Genomic DNA, 25386 nt, shown 5'->3' with positions numbered 1-25386 from the left:
TACATCAACATCCACACACGTAGGACACCCAGCATTGGAGGTGATTTATGCTTCCAAATCCAATACGCTTTTGCACACTGGTACTCACTAGTGTGTCAATGTTTTTCTTGTCCCTCAAGTTTTCTCCACCACTCAGCTAATGTGAACCCAGCGCTGACAGAGAGGGGCAGGGGAGGGTAATTGGTTGTTAGGACGCCAACGGCTAGAAGGTTGTAATAGTGCACAATAAAAACCTGTGGCTTTGTTTAACTAAAAGGCAGGCTTCGTCCACCCACTGGCTTGTGTCCAATTTTGGGGCAATTTCTAGGCATTTTTCCAGGGCAGCCCTGAAGAAAACCTTAAGGCACCCCAGGGTGTCTGGGCACCCTGTTTGAAAAAGGCTGCTCAAAAGCACTGTTTTGCTGAAGTGATGATTCCCAACTTTTTGAAATGGGAATGACGGAAACCTATCAGCAAAAGTATATAGGCATAGGACACACCCCCCTGTTACGCTCCCCTTAAAGAAGAATTGTTCAAAAAAATGAATTAGTTAATACCACAAGTGCTTTTTTACAACTACTTTTCCTTTATATTGGCTTTTGAAATGTACAGATGCGATTAGAAACTGGATGAAAAGTTTAGCATTGAGAAACACTTTTTGAAAGATAAAAAAGTATATATACAACTATATAGATCAGACCAAAATGAGGAGGAAAGAGGGATAAATCAGGGACAGACCCTCGAAATGAGGGACAGTTGGGAGCTATGGTCTATTGTTACATAAACTTATAGAGACAATGCTATGCAGCCACATATTACCCTGAATGAGTCACAGAGGCATTGCTGTGAAGAATTAATGTGCAGCTTTCATATGTTTGTGCAGCTTTCATTATTCTGCATTGTATGCATGTTTTTTTGCCATCCTGGGCCTCTTCTAAATTCTTCTAAAACTGTACCTGTTTAGTAAACTGTAAGTTACAACCACTTGTAATCATTTGGCCGATTACCCGTTCTACAACCTCCAGTCGGCTGGACTGTCAACTTTTGTCTAAATTGTCATGCGAATAACAAATGCTTAGTGTGCTTGGTGGATCTCTCAAGTTTTTAGACTTACAGTTATTGAGAGCCAATTTTATATAAAATGTTTGTGCTGTTGTGTGTGTGTGTTTTTTTTTTTTTTTTTACCAGTAAGACCATAAAAAATAAAAGTCAGTTTCTCTACTTTGGGATCCAGAATATGTGATTGTCATTTAGCAACATTATAAGTCAACATAAAGATTAAATAAATAAAGTGATGCAGCGCCACTGATCCCGATATAGTGCAAATAGCAATGATATGTGTGCAAAATGTGCAAGGTATACCCAAAGTGCTATAAGAATCCAAATTTACATAATTCCTAAATGAATCAATATAAAGTGCTCACATCAATAATCAATGTATGATTCGCATACACACATCAAGAAATTGTGCAAATGAGCAAATACTATTAGATGTCTTGCGTGACCACATCAAATAAAAAAAAAACACAAGTATTAAGTGACATAAAAGTCCATAAAAAGGAGAATAAAGTGCTAGGTGCTTATCCGGTGACTGGAGTATGGATGGTATATATCGCTGTTAATCAATACAAGCATACAGTCTCTTTAATGACTATAAAGTGCACATCATTCATGGCACATGTATCTGAAGGAATGGCACTAGTGGCTGTTCCTTCAGAGCGCATGAGCGGATGATGTCATTGGCTGCATGTAATGTAGATATCTCCTAAACAGTACACGTTTAGGAGATATTTACAGTACCTATAGGTAAGCCTTATTATAGGCTTACCAATAGGTACAAATTGTGCCTTTGGATTTACTTCCTCTTTAAGTCTTGATACACATATTCCTATACCAGTCATGACAAAAGGACACGTTCTCATCATTCAGGTATTGTAGCATGTTCATTTTAGTTACTGAACTGACAAATACACCTAAAAATGCAGTACAGTATTTTCCGCTATCCCCAGGGACGAGGCAGTGATGTCCTTTGTCACCCCTGCTTTTTGCCATGGCGATAGAACCCTTGGCTATGGCAATTAGAACGGAGGAGGATATTAGAGGGTTTAGAAGAGGGAGAGAAGAAGAAAAGATCTCGATGTACGGGGATGATATCCTTATATTTTTAGAAGATATGGATCATTCACTGGTGGCAGTGATGAACATAGTGAAGAAATTTTTCATCTCCAATTTTTCAAATCTGTTCTTCTCCCAGTTGACAGGTTAGAATGGGAGTTGCCGGAGAGTGCTATACATTTGCAGATAGTGGAGAAATTTAAATATTTGGGAATAGTCATAACTGTTGACCCTGGAAAGGTATATATTGGAAAACATAGAGCCATTATTAAGAATATTTAAAATAAAATGTGAAATATGGAGCCGTCTTCCTTTATTAGAGATGGGTCATTGTAGCCTGATTAAAATTATTTGGCTGCCCCAACTACTGTATATTTTTCACAATTCTCCAATATGGATTCCCAAAGTGTGGTTCAAGAGAATGGAAGGGCTCTTTAGAAAGTTGATTTGCAAGAAGAGACAGGCTAGAAATCGCCTACGGATATTACAACTTCCGAAAAATAGGGGGGGTCTGGCCGTTCCTCAGCCGTGAAGCTATTTTCTGGCAGCCCAGCTACATTAAATTGGGGGCTGGGAAGTTGGTAACGATACCACCGGTTATAGCTTGCGGGCATTACTGTCCTGCACCCCTCATGTATCGCTTATTGAGGCATTAGAGGCAAATACTGTACATGGGGGAGAGGGGGGCATCGCTTTACAGCAAAACTCTTGGGGAAAATATGGAGCATAACCAAATCAATATTTGGATATACAGGCTTTAGAAGATATACACCTATATGGAACAATGAAAACTTGAGCGAACTTGTTAGTTTAAAGAATTTTGACAGTTGGCAGCAGAATGGAGTGATAAGGTTGTCGCAAATTTATAGAGCAGGGATAATGAAGACATTCCAGGAGTTAAAAGAAGAAATTGGAATTTTAAATAAAGACTTTTATAAGTATCTGCAACTCCGGCATACATTAGTAACTCAATTTAGGAGGGCGCTTTGGAGTGGAGTAGTATTCCGCTGATATAGACCATTTCCCTGAAAGGGTTGATTTCAGAATTATACAGAAATTTACAGGAAAGTGTCCTGCAGAAAGACTCTCAATTGTCTAGTCGGCCAAAATGGGAGGAGAATGTGGGGAAACTGACAGATGAACAATGGGAGGGTATGGCGAATTCAATAGAGAAAATTTTGCTCTCGACAACCCAAAAGCTCACGCAGTTTTACATAATCCATAGAGCATTTTATATGCCCAAAAGACTGTTTTTGTTTGGGGTTAGACCAGATGCGTTCTTTCCCAGATATAAAACGGGTGTTGGAGATATGATACATATGTTGTGGAGGTGTCCCAAGCTGTATAGATTCTGGTGGGAGGTGGTGGATAAAATTAATTTAGTTTTTGGGACAAACGTACAGATGGATCTGGTGCGGTGTATTTTGGGGTATGTGGAGCAGAGAGTGATATGTGGCACAAAAGCGAATAGCAATCTTAAAATGTTTATACCAAGCTAGAAAAGCTATAATGGGAAAATGGATAAAACCCGATCCACCATTTATATCTGACTGATTGAGAAAAGTGAATAATGAAATAATTAAAGAAAAAATGGCTTATATAAGAAAGGGAAGTGAAGAAAAAAATTTGGAAAAATATGGAAAGTATGGTTAGAAACCCCTGGCTTGTCATCAGTGATAGAGGGTATTTAAAATGTTTTGGTTGAACTATGTGTGTTTTTTTTTTTTTTTTTTTTTTTTATGGGATGGGGGGTAATGGGGGTATGGGAGGGGATAAAAGAGATTACTATATATGTACAAAATCATTTTTGTATGTGAAATTGTATGGAAAGAAAAAAAAAATAAGATGTGAAGGTTATTAAAATGCAGTACACTATGTATCAAATCTCATGAGACTGCGAACTACTGTACATTGTTCAAGCATTGTTACACATGTTTTTAAAACAACGTTCTATGCACATAGCTTTGCTGGACAATAGTCTCATGCTGTCTGGCAAATGTAGCTGAAAATTACACAAACAGTGCTATGAACATCTGGGGAGTTACTTCCAAAGCATTGAATGTCTCAGCAGTCTTAGAATGCATTCAGGTAAAAAACCTTCTACCTTTACAACCACTTTAACCTATATTTGCACTGCAGATTTCTTCAGATTTTTTTTGCCTGGATTTCTGCTTTAACCTTTGGCAGAGGTAGGGAACTTTTTGAGCCTAGTGTGCTATAATCTTTTTGTAAGAAATTAAGGGTCATATGCATAAAACAAAATGTCTACTTCCCCTTCAAGGAGTATTTCATAAGTACATTGTATATAGAATAATGGTATTATTAACCTCCAACAGTGGTAGCAGTGACAGTAATAATACCCTCAACATTGGTAGCAATAACATAAATAATAACTCACATTGGTGTTAGTGACAACAGCAGTGATTTCCAACATTGGTGTCAGAGACAGCAATAATAAACCCAGAGGTCTGGTGTCAGTGACTGCATTATAAAACTCCCAGAACGGATGTCAGTGCAACAAAATATCCCCAGGATTTGTGTACTCAACTGAAGAAATGAAGTAAGAAATATCTCTAAGCCTGCGGACACACAATTTAAAGTAGTGTGATTTTAAGTCCAACTTCAACACTACTTCAGCACTACTTCTGTGAGATTTGTAAAGATTTAATAAGACTTTAGTGCTACTTATGAGAGGGGCTGTCCACGTCACAGGGAGTCCCCACTTAAAAAGATGTCCTTATTGGAAGATTTCCTCTCAATTCCTGTTCCTGTGACAATTCTATCTTGGTTACAATGGTCACCAGGACAAACAAAATGGGTGAATTTCCCAGTAAGAACATAGAAAGCAATACACATCTATAGGGTTTGTTCACTTGCGGAAATGTGCTTTCACTTCCTGTCCTGGAGACACAACACAAAGTGAGGAAAATCATTCCAAAATGAGAGGAAATTCCCTGTTAGACAGTTGTCACTGGATGATTGGTTCCATCACTTCCTGTTCTGGTGACATTGATAATCAAGTCTAATAGAAAGGGGGAATATCCCCAGCAGGGACAAAGACATCAATATAGACCTAACAGGGATTCTAATGTTTCCACATTCTATTCAAAATGTTTTTGCTTTAGATACAGTATACTCTTAGTGCCGGTTCACACTAGGGCGACCTGTGAGGCGACCTGGTCGCCTCACAGGTCGCCTCCCATAGGGAAGCTACGGACCCGTTCTAAAAGGAGCGACACAAATCGCTCCGACCTAGAAAAAGGGTCCGGAGCTTCTTTGGGGCGACCAGGAGGCGACCGCCATAGACTTCAATGTTATGAAGTCCGTGGCGGCCGCTCCGAGGTCGCGGCGCGCTGCTTGCACCGCGACCTCGGAGGTCGCGGTGCGAAGTAGCGTCGCGGTAGTGTGAATGGGGGCTAAAGGAAACTGTTTATAGTTGCAGAGCACAGGATGACCTGTCCAGGGAGACTGGGATTTGTTGCAACAGGTTATCAGGACTGCCTGACATGGGTCTATAAAAACCTGTCAGGGTATGCTGAGATTTGTAATACCTAAATAGCTGAGACAAAGATTGGTTTCATATTCAGCCCAGACATCATTGGAGGCATTGTATCCGAAATGTAGTAAGACATACGCTGATTTTAAAAGAGCAAGCACCCCAGAGACTGTAAAATGACCAGGCATGCTGGGATTGTGGTCCATTAGCTGCCCAAGGATCATAAGCTGCCTGGGCATGCTGGGTATTATTATCCCTCTGTTTCCCCAGGCATGCAGAGGGATGTGGTCTCTTGGCCGCCTGGGCATGCTAAAGGTTGAAGTCTTTCAGCCACCTAGGCATGCTGGGGGGTTGTACTCTCTATCAAAGAAACAAGTAGCCACTGCACTTTGTTTTCTTTTGTTTTTTTTTTTTGTTTTTAATTCAAGCTTTATTTGATGTGTTAATTCCCACTTACAGACCCTGTGCAGGGCAGCAAGGATCCACAAGGGTCCATTTTCCAAACAGTTAAAAACTACAGGATCCTGACAGGTCCTGCATGCCATCTGGCACTGGACTGCATGCCACAGATTGCCGACTCGGTTTTAGTGTAATTAATACTACATGTTTTTTCATGAAGTCTGAGTGCACAATTTATGCATTGCCATTATGCAGCTTGTAAAAGACTGCTACAGTGTTTTTAAGATGTTAGAATATGTGTCATATGTTTGGTGATTAATATGCCACCTGTTGCTAGAAAGTCTTCAGAAAAACCACATATAAAGGGTGAACAGAAAAAAATCGGATTGTATATAGTTTTTACTGTATACTTTCCTTTCTCTGTTTGGCTTATCTATAATCAGAAGACCTAATTGTGAAGGTAAAGCCTGAGTCCGCAAGCTCTCCTAAAAGGTGGCAAAGATAGTCTCTGGGATCTTTTAGGGCTTGTACTTACTGTGCCCTGTGTATCTCAAAGCTTTCTTGCATTACCAGCCAGCCTCTGTACTGGACCTCCAAGACAAATCCTTTGTGAACGTTTTGCCCTGCTCTTTAGGATCTCTGGACTTGGGTTTTCTAGATCTCCCTGGAGCTGGGACCCAGATAGGCTTCCTCTAAGATGCAGCTATCAGCCCAGAGGGCCTCAGGCTGAATTTTCTCCTATAGGAAAAAGGACCCTGCTGTTACAGGCACTGGCCTTTTTAGACAGACCTCAGACCATGTGTTGCAACACATGTCCCTATCACTAAGTGTTAATAGGCAAGCTGCCCCAATGGGTATATGGTTCTTGACTAGTTGCTGGTCCAGAGCCCTGGAACAAAACAGAGACAGGTCTCCTAACTAACTATATCTATTCATATTATCAACAATTTTAGCAACATGGTATAAATTCTCTTGCTAGGGATTCTCTTTCACTAAAGAACCATGAATACTGATAAGTACCAGCTCTGTTTTTCAAAAACCTATTGGACCCTTACATAAAGCAGAAAAGAGTCTTGTAACTGGAATTTAAGAATCATCACAGCAACAACAAAAACCCTCTTTAGAATTCTAGAATAACTATGTGGCAGTTCCTGCCTACACTCTGCAATGAACTTTAGCAGCTGGGTGTTGCCCAGTAAGCAGGGGAAGTTCAGTCCTGTAGGAGCAAAGAATCCCTGGATATAAGGCCACCAACTGCGGATGTCATTAGGACCCCCCAAAAAATGCATACAGCTGTAGGCCATGTGACAACAGCAGTAACGGCTGGGGTCCAATGAACTTAGTCCCTGCTCTGCCTGAGAGTATTGATACTCCCGTCAATTTGCTGTTGGGGCTGGCACCCAGAGAGCCGACAGCTGGAGCAAATAGCTGGCATCTCCGGGTGAAAGCTGGAAAATTTCTGGATACAAATAAAATGTGTTCCTACTGCAATACGCGTATAGGAGGGAGGAGCCCAATTGGTGACGACATACAGCCTCCGACAGTCGAATGGTGTGGTGAGCATATTGACAAGATACTGAGACATGCTGTTTTAGTAATTTAATTCTTGTAAATGTTTTTAATTGGGTCATTTCAAATTAAATTGTTTTTAAGGGGAAGACTATGAGTTGCATTTATATTCTATGTGGTTCGCTTGAGGACTATTGGAGCAGATGGGAGCATTCGTTTCAACAAGGAGTAGAGAAAGACATCAATTCCAGAAGGACTGGTGGGAGTTGTAATAAAGCCTGTAATTAGCAGTGAGGGGAGCGCACAATTCACCTGGTGGTGGTGGTACTATTTCATCGTTAAAAGAAGAATTTAGATGCACACGGCAGTGGATTAATATATACAAGAGACTTTTTATTTTTATATGCAGTTATTGTGCACAATATCCTTGTTTTAATGGTGACACTTTATGATTTGTTAAAAATCAGATTGTAATACATAAAGGTTCAGTAGCACTGCACCATATAATTTACTAAAGTTCCAAGGTACAGTTATAACTCTGAATGCCATTCCTTTTTAGGATTACCACCTACAATAGGGCATCCCACAGCTTGACCACTTACACCATAATTACAGGTGGTCCCTGGGTTCAAAAATCCGACTTACAAATGACTTACAAACAGAGTGAGACAACAGGAAGTGAGGAGAAATCTAGCCCTAGGAAGGGAAATTAACTCTTGTAAGAGTTAATCAAAAAGGTGTTTCCACTGAATCTTTATTACTAATTCTTGTTTCCACAACAACCCAAAATTTTCAAAATTCAGTTGTAACGTAATAGGGACAAAAAGTGAGGTGAAATCTTCTGAACAGGGGAACAGACAGCAAAACAAACCATACAGGGGTGTTAACCCTTCCCTATGCTATACAAAAAATGTAAAAATTATTCTTTTTGCTGGGGCTACACTTAAAAAATTTACCTGTTCCGACTTACAAACAAATTCCACTTAAAGCAGAGTACCGGCCACAAACAACTTTTTTAGATAAAAATACCCCCCTAATCCTAATCTATCCCTAATTACCCTAACATTAACCCCACATTACAGGCCATTACAGTAAACAAAGAAAGATAAATACTTACCTTTAAAATTGATTGCAGAGCACGGCCATCTCCGTTGTGGGCGTCTGAAGCCGCTGTGTCCCCCGCTGTGTCCTTCTTCCTGAAACTGGCTACCCAGAATGCCGATCACAATCAAACTGTTCTTGAAACATCTTTTGTTTAACAGGGGCAGAAAATATATACTACCCTTTTCCAAGCTCCCCAATCCCAATCTCTATTAAAATTCTTTCAACACAACAGCTGTAAAATTTATCATTAGGACAATATGGGGTATGTTTATAAAAAAATGTGAATGTGACCAAAGAGTCACTGCAAGTGTATGTTTTTTAGGTTACACGGATTGATTCACCTGCGGTAAATGTTAGGTGGAAAATAGAAGCCACGAGTTTCATCTAATGTCTATGAAGCATGGGTGACTTAATATATACAAAAAACAGCATTCTTGATAGAACCCTTGCGTTAAAAGACTGGAAAATTAGATTTTCAGTCTATAACAAAATGTCAGTCAGCTGTCATTCAATTCTAAAGGATCAAAGCTCTAAAGAAGGGAGGGTTGGTGAGTCACAGAGAAAGTATCAAATTGTTTAGGTTAGCATGACATCCACACAGCTAACTTTTTGTCAGAAGCTGCACCCCTTTTCTTTCTATGCAGTTTTCTTTTCATTCAGATCTATCTGGTGCAATGTAGTGTAAGTGTATGGATATTAGTGTGCGTTATGTGGCAGGTTATCATGGGAGGCATTAAGGCAATCTATTTAGCACAATTTAATGCATGTTACTGCAAGGCATAGGTCTGAAGTGGCCCTTAGATTTGGCATAAAATGAATGTGTACAGCAAACTTTTCTAAAGCATTTGAAGAGCTTTATGCAAGTTTAAAACAGCTTTATCAAAGTTTGTAAAGTAACCTTCTGCTTCAATTTGTGGATGTTACATCTCAAATAGCAATAAAGCTTACTGAAAGATTATTAAAGCCTGCTAGCTGCTTATTTAAAGTGGCAGTCAGCACTGCTATTAAGATTTGTTTTAAACATTACCAGGTAGATCAGAGTGCAGGGTTTAGGGGTGCGCTACGTACAGAGTGCAGTGTTTAGGGGTGCACTATGCACAATGTGCAACCCAAACCCCAACCCCATAAGCTCTCTCCTACCTGGCTCAGCTCTAGTACCTCCTTTGTAGACTGCTCTACCTCACCTTACAGGGAGATCAATCTTTCTATCAGATTATAGAGATCTGTCCCCACCATGCCCCACCATGTGTGTACGCAGGCTCCTGTGTTTACAAGTGACAGTGGGAAGCAGGAGCAGAGGGTAAGAGCCAGAGGTGGTGGAATAAAGTTCCTCCATGTTACAGCTGCAAAACTGGGTGCTAGGGCCACATGACAAGGCCTGGTGGGCTGGATTCGGCCCAGGTGCCTTGTGTTTGACATATGTGTATTACAGCATGAGGAGTGTTATGCTAGAGATGTTATCACCCTAAATGATTGACTCCCTAAAAGTGTTTATTCAACTGGATCTGTTGAGCTGATTGTTGTTAGGGGGGGGGGGGGATGAGATGTGATTGAAGCTGAATTGAAAAATCTGATGAGTTTTCTTTTTTTTTTTTTACTGAATGGAGAATTTTAGAATAAAGATGCACTGTATTTAGTCAATTTGGGGCTCATTGAAACTCACTATTTTCACACTGCTTCTAACATGCCTGCATAATTATGGCAGTACTGTACTTGGTGTTAATCGGAAGAAGACAACTAGAGGACATAGGACGAAGGTTAAAAAAAAGTGTTGTCTTACTTAACATGACTGTTTAAAAGCCGACTACAATTTCACAATCATACATTGTCTTCCTGTTCTGCTTTTCAGAGAGCTCTGTTTTCCAGCCCTATTTTTCTGCAATCAAGAGGAGTCTTAGTTCCATATTTCATGTAGTGTTCCTTGACAACATTTAGAGGAGACATAAATTGAAAAAAAAACAAAACATAAAAGGTTCCCAATGAGATTAGATAAATCTCCTGATGTGGTCAGAAGAAAGATTTTCAATGCAAACAGATTCAAAATTAAGAAGTGGTCAGGGCAGTGGCAGACCTATCAGCTGTGCAGCCCCTGCAGGAGAGCTGGAACCTCTAAAGTCCTGAGCCAATTACATGTAGGGGCTTCCTCTGCCTGTAATGGGCCCTGGAATTTCAGATAATAGCAAGGGTACTTTTGAAAAATTAATGTACCCTGGCCAGTTTCAATGTCTGTGGGAAGTACTTGATGGTATCTCATAGTTCTAATCTCAGAGGGTGAAGGAATGGGCAACCTAAGGGGTTAATTCTCTGCATTGTGTATAAAGGCTGTGTGATCCTGTCTTCACTGATCCTCCTCTTCTTTAACTGACTCAAATCTATCTTGTGATAGATCAGAGCATTAGGAAGTCAGGCTACACATGCTCAGTTTGGTGTGTATTGCTAGAGAGTTTTTCTTTTTTCTTAGGAGAGTGCATTTGATCAGCAAAGGGCCAATCAGCATTGTCCAGACAGAGTAAGACTGCTATTTACTGCTGATGAGAAAAGAGATTTAGCAGTTTATATTTACTAAAATAATGCAATCCCCATGTTCTGTGTACTGTGGAAGACCAGATATAGTGAATGCAGGATCCTGGGTTTAGTAACACTTTACGCTATATCTATTAGAAGTATCCTAGTAACATGTATAATGTCTTTTTTTAATAAACAACAGAATAGGCTCTAAAACATTGACTATATTATAAGAAAAAAAAAGCTAAAAGCAAAATTCAGATTTCCTCTTTAGATATATATATATATATATATATATATATATATATATATATATATATATCTTTGTTATATGCTAAGACATCTGCTATGCCACAGCAGATGTATGTGACATCTCTGTATAAGGTGATACCACATGAATTGGGTTTTTCATTGGTGGCATATTATTTAAATCAGGAGTCTCCGCAGACGCCAAAGAGGTTATAATAGAACGTTTAAAGTTCATAATTATTTTTGGTTTGGAAATAAGTATTTCCACTGATACAAGGGGGTAGCCATTGGGGCTAAATATGCTCCTAGTTTGGCAAACCTTTTTTTGGCAAAATGGGAGAAGGAGGCCTGAGTTGGTTTTGTGGGCTAGGTATATAGTTGACATCCTCCTCCTCTGAAACAGTAGCTGGAAGAGCTTGCCAATCTTCATGGATTCCTTGAATAATAATGATAGGGGTATTCAATGCAACTATGAGGCAAGCTTGGAGGAGATTCATTTCTTGGATTTGATAATTGCGGTGAAGGAGGGGTGGTTTGTCACTTCCACCTTTTTTAAATCCACTAATCAGAATTACTTCATTCCCCTTGAGAGCTGTTATCATAGATCATGGCTTAAGTCAGTCCCAAAAAGCTAATATATGCACTTAAGATGCAATTGTACTAAGATAGAGGAATGTAAGACCCAGGCTGGAATTTTGACAAAGACATTTATGGAAAAAGGATACCTGGTTGAGTCACTTGATAGCACAGCTTCCTTTGTTCAGAATGTGAACAGGAGTTTACTGTTAGTGGAGAACCTAAAAACAACTGATAACCCTAACAGTATATTTTCTCTGCCATTTATTACTACATGTTCCATGCAACATTGATCAATAAAGAACCTGACTCAGAAGCAATGGCATATCTTAGAAAACAATAAGGATTTAGGACCAGTCTTACTGGACCATGTTGTTTATAGTGGGACACCCTCCCTGCATGATCAGAATTGCTCCAAACATCTTTGATCCACCTAAGAAAAACCTTTCATTTTTTTTTTTTATTTGAACTGGCTATTATGAATGTAGGAGATGTCCAGTGTGTGCCATCAATTGTTGCAAAGATAGGAGGACTAATTCCTTTATCTCAACTAGACCTTTCAGACTTTTTCCATCAAACCATTTGTCATGTGTTCTACCACTAATGTTGTCTATTTGTTACAGTGCCCGTGTGGCCTCCAGTACATAGGTGAACGTAAAGGCAACATTAGGAAAGGCTTTAAAGGCCATTTAGTCTCCAGGCATTATGCTCACAATAGAAACCCTTCAAACACCATTGTATGGGGTATAGATGCATTCACTCCACATTGGAGAGGAAGCTCAATAATAAGGAGACATCTTCAAATTGGAGATGAAATGGATTTATAACATTGGGCCTTTCACCCAGCATGGTCTAAAGGTAGACCTTGATGTGAATGCCTACTACGTAGTGAACAATCACGTAGCAGTCGTGTGAAAAGCATTCACTGTCCTACCCTGTTGTACCTTGTACCACTTATGTGAATAAAATAACTTTTTCTTCATTGGATTCCGTGGTGGTGTGCAACCATTATCTTCTTTTATGCTTCTCCTGGTGGCGAGCCGAGGTTCAGCAACCACCTTTAATCGTGGACTTTGACTAGCCTGAGCAGTGTTATCTCTCTTCATTGATAACTCTTGAACATACAATTTTCTGTTCTTTCCCCCTCCCACCCTATTTTTTTTTAACTGTCTAATTTCGTATTAAATTGTATTACTAGTTTTTGCCCACTAGATTGATTTTTTTTCCCTTTTAGACTGCCTCATTCAGATTGTCCACCAGAGGGTTTTATGTTCATTTTCTGGTGTGTGGGACAACCATCTTGCAACTCAGATCGAGGCTTGGTTGCGAATAGTGGTTAAAAGCAGCAATGGCACAGCATAACGCCCAGACAGCGGCACATGTGACAAAATGAGTAGGGTAGAGCAGCATGCTGATGTCATTGCGTTTTCATGTTCCCAGAAGTGCGGGTGCTGTGTTTGTATTTGGCCGACGAGGCATGCATTGTTTAGCACTATGATTACTTCTTGTAAGTGTGATTTCAACCTTTAAATAAACTCAGTAGAAAGGTTTTACACTATTGGAGCGTTTCTTTTCATGTCCTTATGATAAACTCTGTGGGATGATCCTGAGTTGAGAACCACCATATAACTATTTGCCTTTGGGGAGAATCTTTGGAACCGCTCTTTAATGACTTGGAGCTGGGTTGGATCAGTTGTCAACAAACCGGTGCATGTCCGATTCAGTTCTCTCCTCTCCTTGCATGCTGTACACATCGATCCGTACAGCGTGCGAGGAGAGGAGGGAGACTGCAGCACCGCTCATCCCCTGCCTCCTCCATGCCTCAATCTTACCTCAGTCATGCCTCAATCATGCCCATCCATTCCTCAATCATGTCGATCCATGCCATGTCCATGTCCATCCATGCCTCAATCATACCTCAGTCAGGCCTCAATCATGCCCATCCATGATTCAATCATACCTCAGTCATGCCCATCCATGCCTCAAGCATGTCCATCTATGCCTTAATCATGCCAATCTGTGCCCCAATCATGCTCATCCATGCCTCAATCATGCCTATCCCTGCCTCAATCATGCCTCATCTGTGCCCACCCATGCCTCATCTGTGCCCACCCATGCCACCTCAGTGCTCTTCCATGGCTCATCCATGCCATATCTGTGCTCATCTATGCCACATCCATGCCGCATAAGTGCTCATCCGTGCCACATCCATGCCACATCAGTGCTCATCCGTGCCACATCAGTGCTCATCTTTGCCACATCCATGCCACATCAGTACTCATCCGTGCCGCATCATTGATTTTCCGTGCCACATCCATGCCACATCAGAGCTCATCCGTGCCACATCCGTGGTCATCTGTGCCACATCAGTGCTCACCCATGCCACATCAGTGCTCATCTGTATCACATCTATGCCACATCAGTGCTCATCCGTGCCACCTCCATGCCACATCATTGCTCATCCGTGTCACATCAGTGCCACTATAGTGCTTATCAGTGCCCTACAGTGCCTCACAAAAGTGTAATGGGTAGTCAGGAACTGACGGTGCTCCCTGCATGTTGGGCCTCTGTATGTGGCCAGGCTGTGTAAAAGTCTCACACGTCGGGGGGCGTGGCCTGAAGACTCATGTGAGCCGACGGGTTCTTGTGAGGCTCTCCCGGAGGATCTCCATTTAATCCATCCTGCGGCTACACAATTGAGCGATACCTCCACCCCCTGCCACCGGTTGCTTTCGCCCTCCAGCCCTGGTCATGTCTCCAACGGCCCTCCGAAGCGGCAGCAAAGCTGGAGAAATTCCGGCGCCAGGAGGTGAGTGCGGAGGCTCAAAATGGCGGACCGTCCCGGCCTGTTCCCGCTGCAGCCACGCAGGCTGCGGACCAAGAGATCATTCTGGCCGCAATAACAGACTGTAAAGCTTCCCTGACCACAAAAATAGAGGAGATCAAGGTGGATATCTCCTTGCTCCGACAGGATTTTCAGAAGCTGCAGGGAAGGGTGTCTGAGGCTGAGGGACGCATATCCAGGGTGGAGGATGATTTACCCCCCATCCAGAATGCTGCAGAACAAGCTGCCAGGGACATCCAGTATTTATTACAAAAGCAGGATGATCTGGAGAACAGAGCCAGGCGTAATAATATACAATTTATTGGATTACCGGAGGCTGTGGAGGGGTCTTCCCCTGCTACATTCTTGGAAGACCTCCTGGTTAAATCATACGGCAGGGAGGCTTTCTCACAGGCTTTTGTTGTGGAACGGGCGCATCGTATGCCGGCCAAGAAGCCCCCTCCAGGCGCCCCACCCCGGGTCTTTATTGCTCGGTTTATGAACTTTAGGGACAGGGATGCGGTCCTCCGGCTCTCCAGGGAGCGCGGGAATATCCCTCTTGATAATCACCACATCATGGCATTTCCGGGATTTCTCGGTGGAAGTTCAGAAACAACGCAGTCGGTTTGGGGATGTTAAGCAACGCCTTAGAACCCGTAACCTCAAATATTCTATGCTGTATCCTGCCAGGCTATGGGTGATTGGAGAGGATAGAGTGCATTTCTTTGAGGACCCGGACGCTGCAATAACCTGGCTGGATCGTTTTCCGTGAGTGTTGTTTCTGCTGCCCCTGCCTGTGATTGCACCAGCCTGAACTGTCCTTTTTGGTTTACCCCCCCTGTTTTTCTCGTCTGCATTCTGTCCTGGTATCCTGAACTTTGAATGGACTTTCGGACACTGGGAACTGTTGTCACCTACATTCTGGATGGTTCGCACAAGACACCCCCCCCCCCCTTATTTTTTTTTCCTATCTCCTCCCTTTGTCAGGAACTCGTAATAGCCCACCTGCTGTCCCCTGATGGTTTTGTGTTTATGGCCTGCACTCCTCATAGGTGTGCCCCTTAATGTTCACCTACCTCCTGGTTCCCCCCATTCATTTTTTGTCTGCTTAGCCGATGCAAATTTTTCTTATTTTTGCCTTCTAGCCGGGAGGCCTCTATGCCCACCATGGGTACTATGGACTTTTGTTACTTTGACTTGTGCTCACTGTTATGTCTTGGTGGGGCTGCCCGGGGCCGCTGGACGCTGCTGCCTCTGGTATTTTTGGTTTTGGGATTGACGCCCACACTAGTTGGGGTGTGTGTTGGGCTGGGTGGGGGGTGGGGGTTTATGTTTATTGAGTTCTGCTATGTGTACTGTGTTCAGCCATGTGTTATCACTGCCTTATCTCTTCATATTGCTTTGCCGGATTGCTGTGTTCTGGGCTATGTGCTGCGGGCGCGGTCTGTTCCATTGCCATCCTGTGCTGCGAACTGCCCCCTCTTCCTTGATGTTATGGCGGGGTTGACCTTTCTTACGTGGAACGTGCGAGGCCTCCGAGATAAAGTCAAGCGAACCTTTATCCTGTCCTATCTAAAGGAACAGAGGGCGGATGTTATTGCATTAGTGGAGACACATGCTGAGGGCACCCTGCTCAGGGCCCTCCGTCGACCGTGGGTTGGCTGGTCCTTCCATGCGTCACACTCCTCTCATTCCAGGGGTGTGTCGTGCTCATCTCTCGGGCTGTGGCCTTGGCGGTGCGGGAGGTGGTGACGGACCCCCTGGGCAGGTATGTTTTTGTTGCCGGGGATATAGGGGGGCATGCTATACTTTTACTGGCTTGGTATTTCCCTCCCCCTTTTAGTGCTACCCTCCTAACTGACGGCCTGGCATTTCTGGCAAGATACCCCTCTGTCCCCGCAGTTTGGATGGGGGACTTTAACACGGTCTCCAATCCTTTTCTGGATAGGGTGGGTTCCCCTGGCTCCCCGCCTTACCCGGGTAGACCCACGCGCTTCCATAGACTGTTAACCAGTTGTCACCTCCTTGACTCATGGAGGTGCCTGCATTCCACTGCACGGGCATACTCGTGCTTTTCGGCATCCCACTCCACCATGTCTAGGATAGACTGCATATGAATCTCCCAGGCCCTCCTGCCCGGCTCCTTTGGACCGAGATTGCTCTCGGATCACGCCCCGTACATGGTTACTTTGTCCTCGTTTACTGTCCCCCCTCAGCGACATTGGCGTTTAAACCCCTTTTGGCTTAAGACTGCTTCGGACACTGACTCTTTGACGACTGAATGGGAATTCTTTTTCAGCTCCAATACTGACACTGCCTCCAAACTGACCGTATGGGAAACCTTCAAGGGTCATGCTCGCCTACTTTTGTCGTCACGTATAGCTCGACATAGGCGGGTGTCGCAGACTGACCTGCGCACTGCTGAACAACAACTGGCTGATTTGGAGGTTGAGTATGCCAGATCCCCGACACCTGACGCTCTATCTCAACTCAAACTGAGGACTAGGGCCCTGGACCAAATGTTCCAGGAACATGCTAATCACAAATTATTTTTTAGCAGGCAGCGGATATTTGAGCACGGGGAGTAGTCGGGTAAATTGTTGGCCTATTTGGCTCATATGGATGCTAGACCGCCTGTAGTGATCACGCTTCATCCCTCGGTGCTGGGTGATTCCTCGGACTCCTCGGCTGTGGCAGAATTGTTTGCCTCATATTTTAGCGAGGTCTATTCCTCTAGGGTGGATTATGATCCTTTGGATCTTGCCGGTCTGCTGGATGCCCTGGAAAATTTCTCTGGACGAGATAGCTTCTGCCATCTCCTGTTTTGCCAGAGCTAAAGCCCCTGGTTCTGATGGCCTTCCAATCGAGTTTTACTCGCAGTATTCTGAGTCCTTGGCCCCCCATCTGCTCGCGGTGTATGAGGCGGCATTTGAGTCGGGCTCCCTGCCTGCCTCGATGTGTGAGGCATTGATTATATTGCTTCCTAAGCCTGGTAAGGATCCTCAATACCCAGAGTCCTACAGGCCCATTTCGCTGTTACAGAGCGATGTTAAAATTCTAGCTAAAGTGCTTGCCCTTAGACTCAATAAGGTGATCCTCTCCCTTGTACACCCCGACCAGAAGGGTTTTATGCCAGCCAAAAATACAGCCTTTAACACCAGACGATTGTTTATGAACCTGCAGGCTCCCCATGACTGTATCGGTACCAGGGTCGTCGTGACTTTAGATGCTGCCAAGGCCTTCGACTCGGTCGAGTGGTCGTACCTGTGGCAGTGTTTATGCAAATTTGGGTTCGGTCCGAATTTCATTAAGTGGCTTACCGTGTTGTACAGCCAACCTCGGGCTCGGGTGGTAGCTAATGGTTGGACGTCTAGGTCCTTTCCTCTCTCCCGCGGTACGCGTCAGGGTTGTCCCATCTCCACACTGTTGTATGCCCTGGCAGTCGAGCCTCTTGCGATGGCTCTCCGGGCGGACCCTGGCATTCATGGTTTCCGTCGCGGCGACCTGGAGGAGCGTGTTGGGTTGTACGCGGACGACATGCTCCTGTACCTGGCAGGCTCAGGGCCTTCATTGCGGTGTGCCCTGCGGGTCATACAACAGTTTGGGAGATTTTCTGGTTTGACGGTCAATTGGGACAAATCCCTCATTCTCCCCCTGGACAGTTTCCCCCTGGAAGCTGACCAAGCATCGCTTCCTTTGTCGCAGGTGGCGGAATTTAAACATTTGGGGGTCCGGGTGACTAGATCCCTTACCGACTTCATCCCCTTGAATAAAGTAAAGATATTTATCATGCCTATCATTACTAACTCATCATGCCTCTTACTAAATACCTTGGGATGTCTACTTTCCAAAAAGGGGTCATTTGGGGAGGGGGGGGATTGTTGTACTTTCCTGGCTTGTTAGTTTCTCAAGAAATGAGATAGGCCGTCAGTACATCAGGTGTGATCAATTTTCAATGATTGGCACCATAGCTTGTAGACTCTATAACCTTCACAAAGACCAAATAATATATACTTATTTGGTTTATTGTTACCAAAGATATGTAGCAGTATAACCCTTGGCCAAAATTTATGAAGATAAATTACTAAATTTGCTAAATTTTAAAACCGAAACAAAGAAAAATGTTTTTTTTCACAAAATGTTTGGTCTTTTTCATTTACAGCGCTAAAAATAAAAATTCAATGATGATTAAATACCACCAAAAGAAAGCCCTATTTGTGTGAAAAAAAAGGACAAACATTTCATATGGGTACAGTGTTGCATGTCTGAGTAATTGTCATTCAAAATATGAGAGCACTGAAAGCTGAAAATTGTTCTGATTAGGAAGGGGGTTTAAGTGCCCAGTGGGTAAGTGGTTAATTAGAGGGTCATATAATCATTGCTAAGCGTGCACTTGTTCCATAAGAAGTGCTGGCTTCATGATTAAACCCATTTTCGTTTATGGGTGATTGATCTTCATCACATATATATGTCATCATATGAACACTTGAAAAAAGGACTTTTCTTTTGCAAGTGGAATTACTTGCATTTACCTTCAGTCATTGGAGGATATTTTGTTTTTGCATATATATTGTATATCTATATACAATATTAATATTGATATGATTTTGTATATCACTTTGTTTATTAGAATTTTTGTATCGTAACTCTTTATGCTAAAATAATAAGCCACTTGGACCGCTTTCATGAGAAACCCAGCCACCATCTGAAAAAAGAAATTACCTGGGTTATGACTGATAGCTTCAGCCTTAACCGAGGTAAACCACTTGAAAACTGCAATTTATATATATACGTATTGCAGAGAGGATACAGAGAACAAAATACAGAGCAAAGTGTGGTAAATTAGTAAAAGGGAAAGATCAGCTGCAGAGAGCTCACAGGCAATACTGATGACTAGTCCTTTGTCCTCTACCTGCCTCTTTTTGGGCACAGCTTTCAGAGTTCAGTTTCTCTTTCAGAGCTCATTCCTGAAATCATATTTGAACCAGATATAGTCATCATTTTTTTTAAGACCCCTTTCACAGAAGCGGACTGTTCAGATCCGCCTGTCCGTTTTTCAGGCGGATCTGAACGGATGCCCCATGCATCCCTAGGGGGCATCGGATGTCAGCGGAGACATGTCCGCTGACATCCGATCCGATTCGTCAAATCCAGACGGATTTTCCATCCGTCTGGCGAAGCGGATTGGATGAGAACGGACATAGAGAAGAATGGGGACCTGACAGCACTGTCTCCACACACAGCGTGGGGACAGAGCTGCCATCCGCCTGCTCAGCGGGGGATCGGCGGATCGATCCCCAGCTGAAAAAAAAAAGAGTTCGCAGACGGACTCCTATGTGTGAAAGGGGCCTAAAGGTAAATTATATTGTTTTGTTTTTTTGCTTACACACAAGTACAAAGGTACAAAATGTACCAAACATAAACAAGGAGAACAGAAGAGAATATAGATGAACTTAAGTCCACTTAATATAGCATTACTATACAGATCAAGAATGCACATCATGGATTTCCAGCATCACATAGTATACAGTCCAGTTATGCAAATAGCAATAGGAGAGGCAAAAAACCTTGTAGCTCATAGCTGCATAGCATCACATACAATACATATAAATCATCCTAGGTAGTATTGTGGCTCGTGAATTTAAGCAAGTTGACAAGATTTTTTCAAATTTGTTAGGGCAAACTCAGTCCTCAAATGTTAATTTATACACCGGGATAACTTGATTGATGAGTCTAAGCTATTAGCCCAGTGTAGGAGAAGTTTGTGATTTGCTTAGTATAATAAAACAGTAGGTGAAGAAGGAGTTTTGTACAATTAGATAGAGAACTGTCATCCAGATAACCCAGTAAACACTGGGAAGGGTTACATATATTAGATAGCTGGAGCACAGAACCACTAAAAGCTGTAACAGTAGACCAAAAGGTACAGTAAAATATGCCATCAGCTCCTAGATATTTGGGGCAAGAAGGAGATGGTAGTCTACCCATTCTAAAAAGGACAGAACGAGTACAGTATATACAATGTGGAAACTTTACTTGTATTACTTTATCTCTGGAGGGAGGCACAGTAAGGGCCTGAGAAGACAGAATTTCCTGACAGGTATCATCTGTTAATTCAGGATTTAAGCTGGATTAAGCCTTTTAGTTTTAGATTGGAGTTAGGAGGAGTAATAAAGGGAGGTAAGCTTATGATGTTCTGATTGAGAGAGCAAATTTTCTAGCTCAGTGAGATGTCTATGTATTACAGCACCATTTATTAGCAGCTCCATTTTTGGCCTTTGGGTATAGCCATCAATGGGCATGGGTAAGTTATGTGGCAAAATAATATGTCGACCCTCCAAAAAACGATATAACAACATAACTAATTACTCTATGTCTCCAAAACAGTGCTTGGGAATGTAAATTGGAGAATAAGTACAATTAATATAACCAAACCCCCCTGTGCCTAAGGGTAACTGTGCTACTTAAAACAACTATCAATATATAATATATATATATATACACACATATATATATATATATATATATATATATATATATATATATATATATATATATATATATATATATATATATAATATAATAGTGCATAAGTAAGGTTCAGTTCTTATAGTGTCCAAATAAAGGGTGATAGTCCCACTCCTAACACACAATGCTCCTATGTAGACCACAGGGACAAGATGGTATTCCACAATGTATTCTCTACAGGGGAACAGTGTATACAGATAACACACCAAACTCACCAAACAGTTTTGACTCCTTGCATAAACAAAAGAGTCAAAAACAGCCTGTGTTGTTATATCCCTGATGTTATGGTTTCCATGTGCTCCAAGAGCTCTGTTCCGCTGTTCTTCTAATATCCAATAGTTAGCAAAGCTAGAGAAAGACTTTGCTCCATATCCCACGATAAAGAAAAAGCAAGAAGATCCCATATAGTAAAAGTACCGTTTATTGTTTCAAAATACACAAATAAATGCATGTATGAAGTCCCCAGTATTGTTAGCCTTGGAGAACTGTGTTTTTCCCCTCATCAAAGATAGCCATCATACATTTTCTGGTGCCGGAAGTGATGTCAAACCAGAAGTTACCTCCCAATGCGCTTCATCATAGGAAATGACAGCATTAGGAGCCAGGAGTAATAAGTATAATAAGTAATAAGTACAATCAATGCTTCTACATAAATGGAGGAAGGTGCGCTTCCTTAAAGGCACTAGTAAATACTCAAATTACATGGCGAATCAGGATCTCCTTATATTGGCTATGCCACTCTATAGGTAAGCCATCAAGTCCTGGCGTTTTATAACATGCTAAAGAAAGCGTAACACATTTTAGTTCTTCCACTGTCAAGGGTGATTGTAGTAGGGCAACCTATTCAAAAGAAAACCTACAAAGAGTAGTAGGGTACAAAAAAATCATCCAGTTCCACTATGGTATAATGCACTCTTAATTTATGTATATCAGCAAAGACAATTACAAATGCTTGAACCACATTTTTGGTGTTCCCAATCATTTTACCCTCAGAATTTATATTTCTTGGAATAAAACAGGGTTAATAATCTGGTTTAGAAAAATATGGCATGCAATTTTTGATACAGAATTTTCTTTTGGGTACCCTCTAATAAAACTAACTCCAGCTTCCTGTCACTCTAAGCATAGTTAGGTTAGGGTTGGAAAAAAAAAAGTGCCTCTGTATCACTTAAATTTGGGCATCAGATTGTTTGGATTGAGAGGCCTTACAAGTTGCATGTATTGATACAGCAAATGTGCTCTGCATAGTTGCCTTAAAATAATCCCAGCCAATGGTTACTGATACAATATTTGCATTAAGGGCCCAGTAGGATTGCATATCGATTAGGCCTTGGTCAGTAAGTATTGAGTTAAAAAACCATAACGGACTTAACTGCCACAATTTACATGTATAGGGTATGCCTAGAGCTAGAACTAACAAGACCAGGGAATGATCAGATATTGCCCTGGGAAGGTATCTGACATCAGCAACACCCAAGAACCCAAGTAATTCCTAAGATGTTTAAAACAGGCCTAAGCAAAATAAAGTTCCATGGGTATCTGATTGGCATTAATATTCATTAAAGAGGTTCTTCTCCCTGTTTAAAAAAAAAAACTAGAAATCAGCACCTACAAATACTGTAGCTGCTGACTTTTAATAAAAGGACACTCACCTGTCCAGGGATCCAGTGCCGTCCTCACACAGACCAGTTCTTTACAGGTGTTTAGGTCCCTGGTGCCAGCATATTTAGGGTGGGAAGCTAGCTGTGATTCCTTGCAGCTTCACAGCCGGCTTCCCACTGCACAAGCAAGAGCCACACTGCACTTTGTAAATGGTCACCTCAAGACATGCCCCAGAAGATTGTGGGAAGGGAGGGTGGGGGAGAAGTTCTGATGGAATAACCATGGTGATCCAACCGGAAGTGGAAGCCGATACCTCTAAAAACCAGGTAACCATTCACCGTCCCCCCAAAAGAGTGCCAAAAGTAGAAGGGGGGGGGGACTCCTCTTTTAGGATAAAGTTTTACTTTAACATCTGTATGTTTCAATATCCAGGCATCTGCAAGGTTAAATTTGTTTAGGTAAGTGAGCAGAGGAGTCTGTATGTGAGTTGTACTACCAAATTTATCAAAGGTGTTTTCAAAAACCGTATTAAAATCACCCACCAGGATTGGGGGTATTTTGACAAGTTTTATTCATTATTTAAAAGCTATTTTACACACCTTTAGTCCAGATATGCTTTATTATTGTATTTTAAATAATCCTATGAAAAATATACTGTATTAGGTGCACATAAAAATCTACATTCTTTGCTGGCCCTTGTACAAATGTGTATATGGTTTCCTATGGTAATATCTATTAATTTTGTTTTTGTCTTTTTTTCTCCTTGGCAGGTTCCGATGCATTGTCTATCCATTCAGGCAAAAGCTAACACTACGAAAAGCCATATTCACCATCATTGTTATTTGGGTTCTAGCTTTGATTATTATGTGCCCATCAGCTGTCACTCTTACAGTGACCAGGGATGACTACCATTTTATGGTAGATGACTACAACAACTTCTACCCTCTCTACTCATGTTGGGAAGCTTGGCCAGACAAGGAAATGCGTAAAATATACACAACTGTTCTCTTCTCCCACATTTACTTGGCTCCTCTCACCTTGATTGTTATCATGTATGCTCGCATTGCATTCAAACTCTTTAAGTCTTCTGCCCCTATTCGAGGATCAGTCTCTGAAGAACATGAAGGTCGAAGAGTTTCCAAAAGGAAAGTAAGAGTAATAAACATGCTAATTATGGTTGCATTGTTCTTCACGTTGTCTTGGCTCCCCCTCTGGACCCTAATGCTGCTAACAGATTATGGAAATCTCAGTGATTATCAGGTAAACATAATTGCTGTGTATATTTTCCCTTTTGCCCACTGGTTAGCCTTTTTCAACAGTAGTGTCAATCCTATCATCTATGGTTATTTTAATGAGAACTTCCGACGAGGTTTCCAGGAAGCCTTCAAAGTACAGTACTGCTCAATGCAAAGAGAGCATAAGGAAACATATTCAGAGAGAAAGAACAGTGGGTTCGTATTTGGAGTACGTAACCGAATCTTTGTGGAAGTGCAGCCCAGTGATTCCGCTCAAGGTTCAGACTCATGCAACAGTACCACTGCCAAACCCGGTATGTTCTCATTAAGAAGTGGAAGAATTGCTCATCATGGGTTGGTGGTTGAAGAATTAGACAATAAAAGCTCCAATAATACTGTCAGCATACCAGCATGGGATATATAGAAATGTATATTCTTAATGCAGCACAAATGGGACATCATAACTACAGAGATGGTGTGTATCTCTGAATATTGGGACAGGGCTCCTAAAAAAAGACATAAGTTTACTGTTTTTATTTCACATGACAGTATAAAGTTTAATCAACTGGAAACAAATAATTTGCATCAGTCTACAGATATACTTTAGGTGATAAATGCAATCAACTATCAACATTTGATGAAATTTTCATACACCATTATCATAGTGGTTACCGTAAGTTGTTAAACACATATCAGTACATTTTTTGATCAAATGCAGTGAGCTAAAAGCTGCGTGTGGACAAACCCCAAAATATCTTTCTAAACATACTGTTGAAATGACCACATTTTGGCATGAAAAAATAGGGCGACTATGCTTATTTTCTCTGTTGTTCCATGCAGAGAGCCCTGTAAGGTCAGTGGGACCACTCTGCTATTAAATATGTTGAAACCATCTCTGGTTATTTTTTTTAATTTCAAAGATTGTCTATTATGTGTCGCTACAAGCTGCTTAGCATGACTCTTCAAAAATGTGTATTTTGAAAATCTTTCTTTTAAATCTAATTTTATACTTTTTCTGTCATATTCTTAAATCAGATACAAAATTAAATTTAAATGGTAAAACTATTTTGTGGTCTAAAAGAACAGAAAAGAATGCTTATTAAAAATAAAATCTGTCTACAATGTTGTATAGTATTGTACTGAAGTATGACTTACAGTTTTTCGATATTGTATTTATTTTATCAATGTATTTTAAGTATATTATACCACCATGAGGCTAATTTATGAAAGCTAGTGAAAAGGAAAGTGGAGCTGCATCCAAATAC

The 25386-nt window shown here is 41.7% G+C and overlaps 1 protein-coding gene across 1 annotated transcript in view; it reads left to right on the top strand.

Annotated features, from left to right (window-relative positions):
* NPFFR1 (neuropeptide FF receptor 1) overlaps nt 1-24561 on the top strand; it is a 402077-nt gene extending 377516 nt beyond the window's left edge. Inside the window, exon 4 of the mRNA XM_082268073.1 lies at nt 23657-24561. Within this exon, the coding sequence (XP_082124199.1) occupies nt 23657-24545 (889 nt within the window). The 3' untranslated portion in view covers nt 24546-24561. The remainder of the gene's footprint in view (nt 1-23656) is intronic.
* The last annotated feature ends 825 nt before the right edge of the window (nt 24562-25386 follow it).

The sequence above is a fragment of the Pelophylax lessonae genome (assembly GCF_965119305.1).
Source record: "Pelophylax lessonae genome assembly, chromosome: 9".
Taxonomy (NCBI): domain Eukaryota; kingdom Metazoa; phylum Chordata; class Amphibia; order Anura; family Ranidae; genus Pelophylax; species Pelophylax lessonae.
Note: the sequence above shows the minus strand (reverse complement) of the source record. Positions and strands in the feature narration are given on the sequence as shown.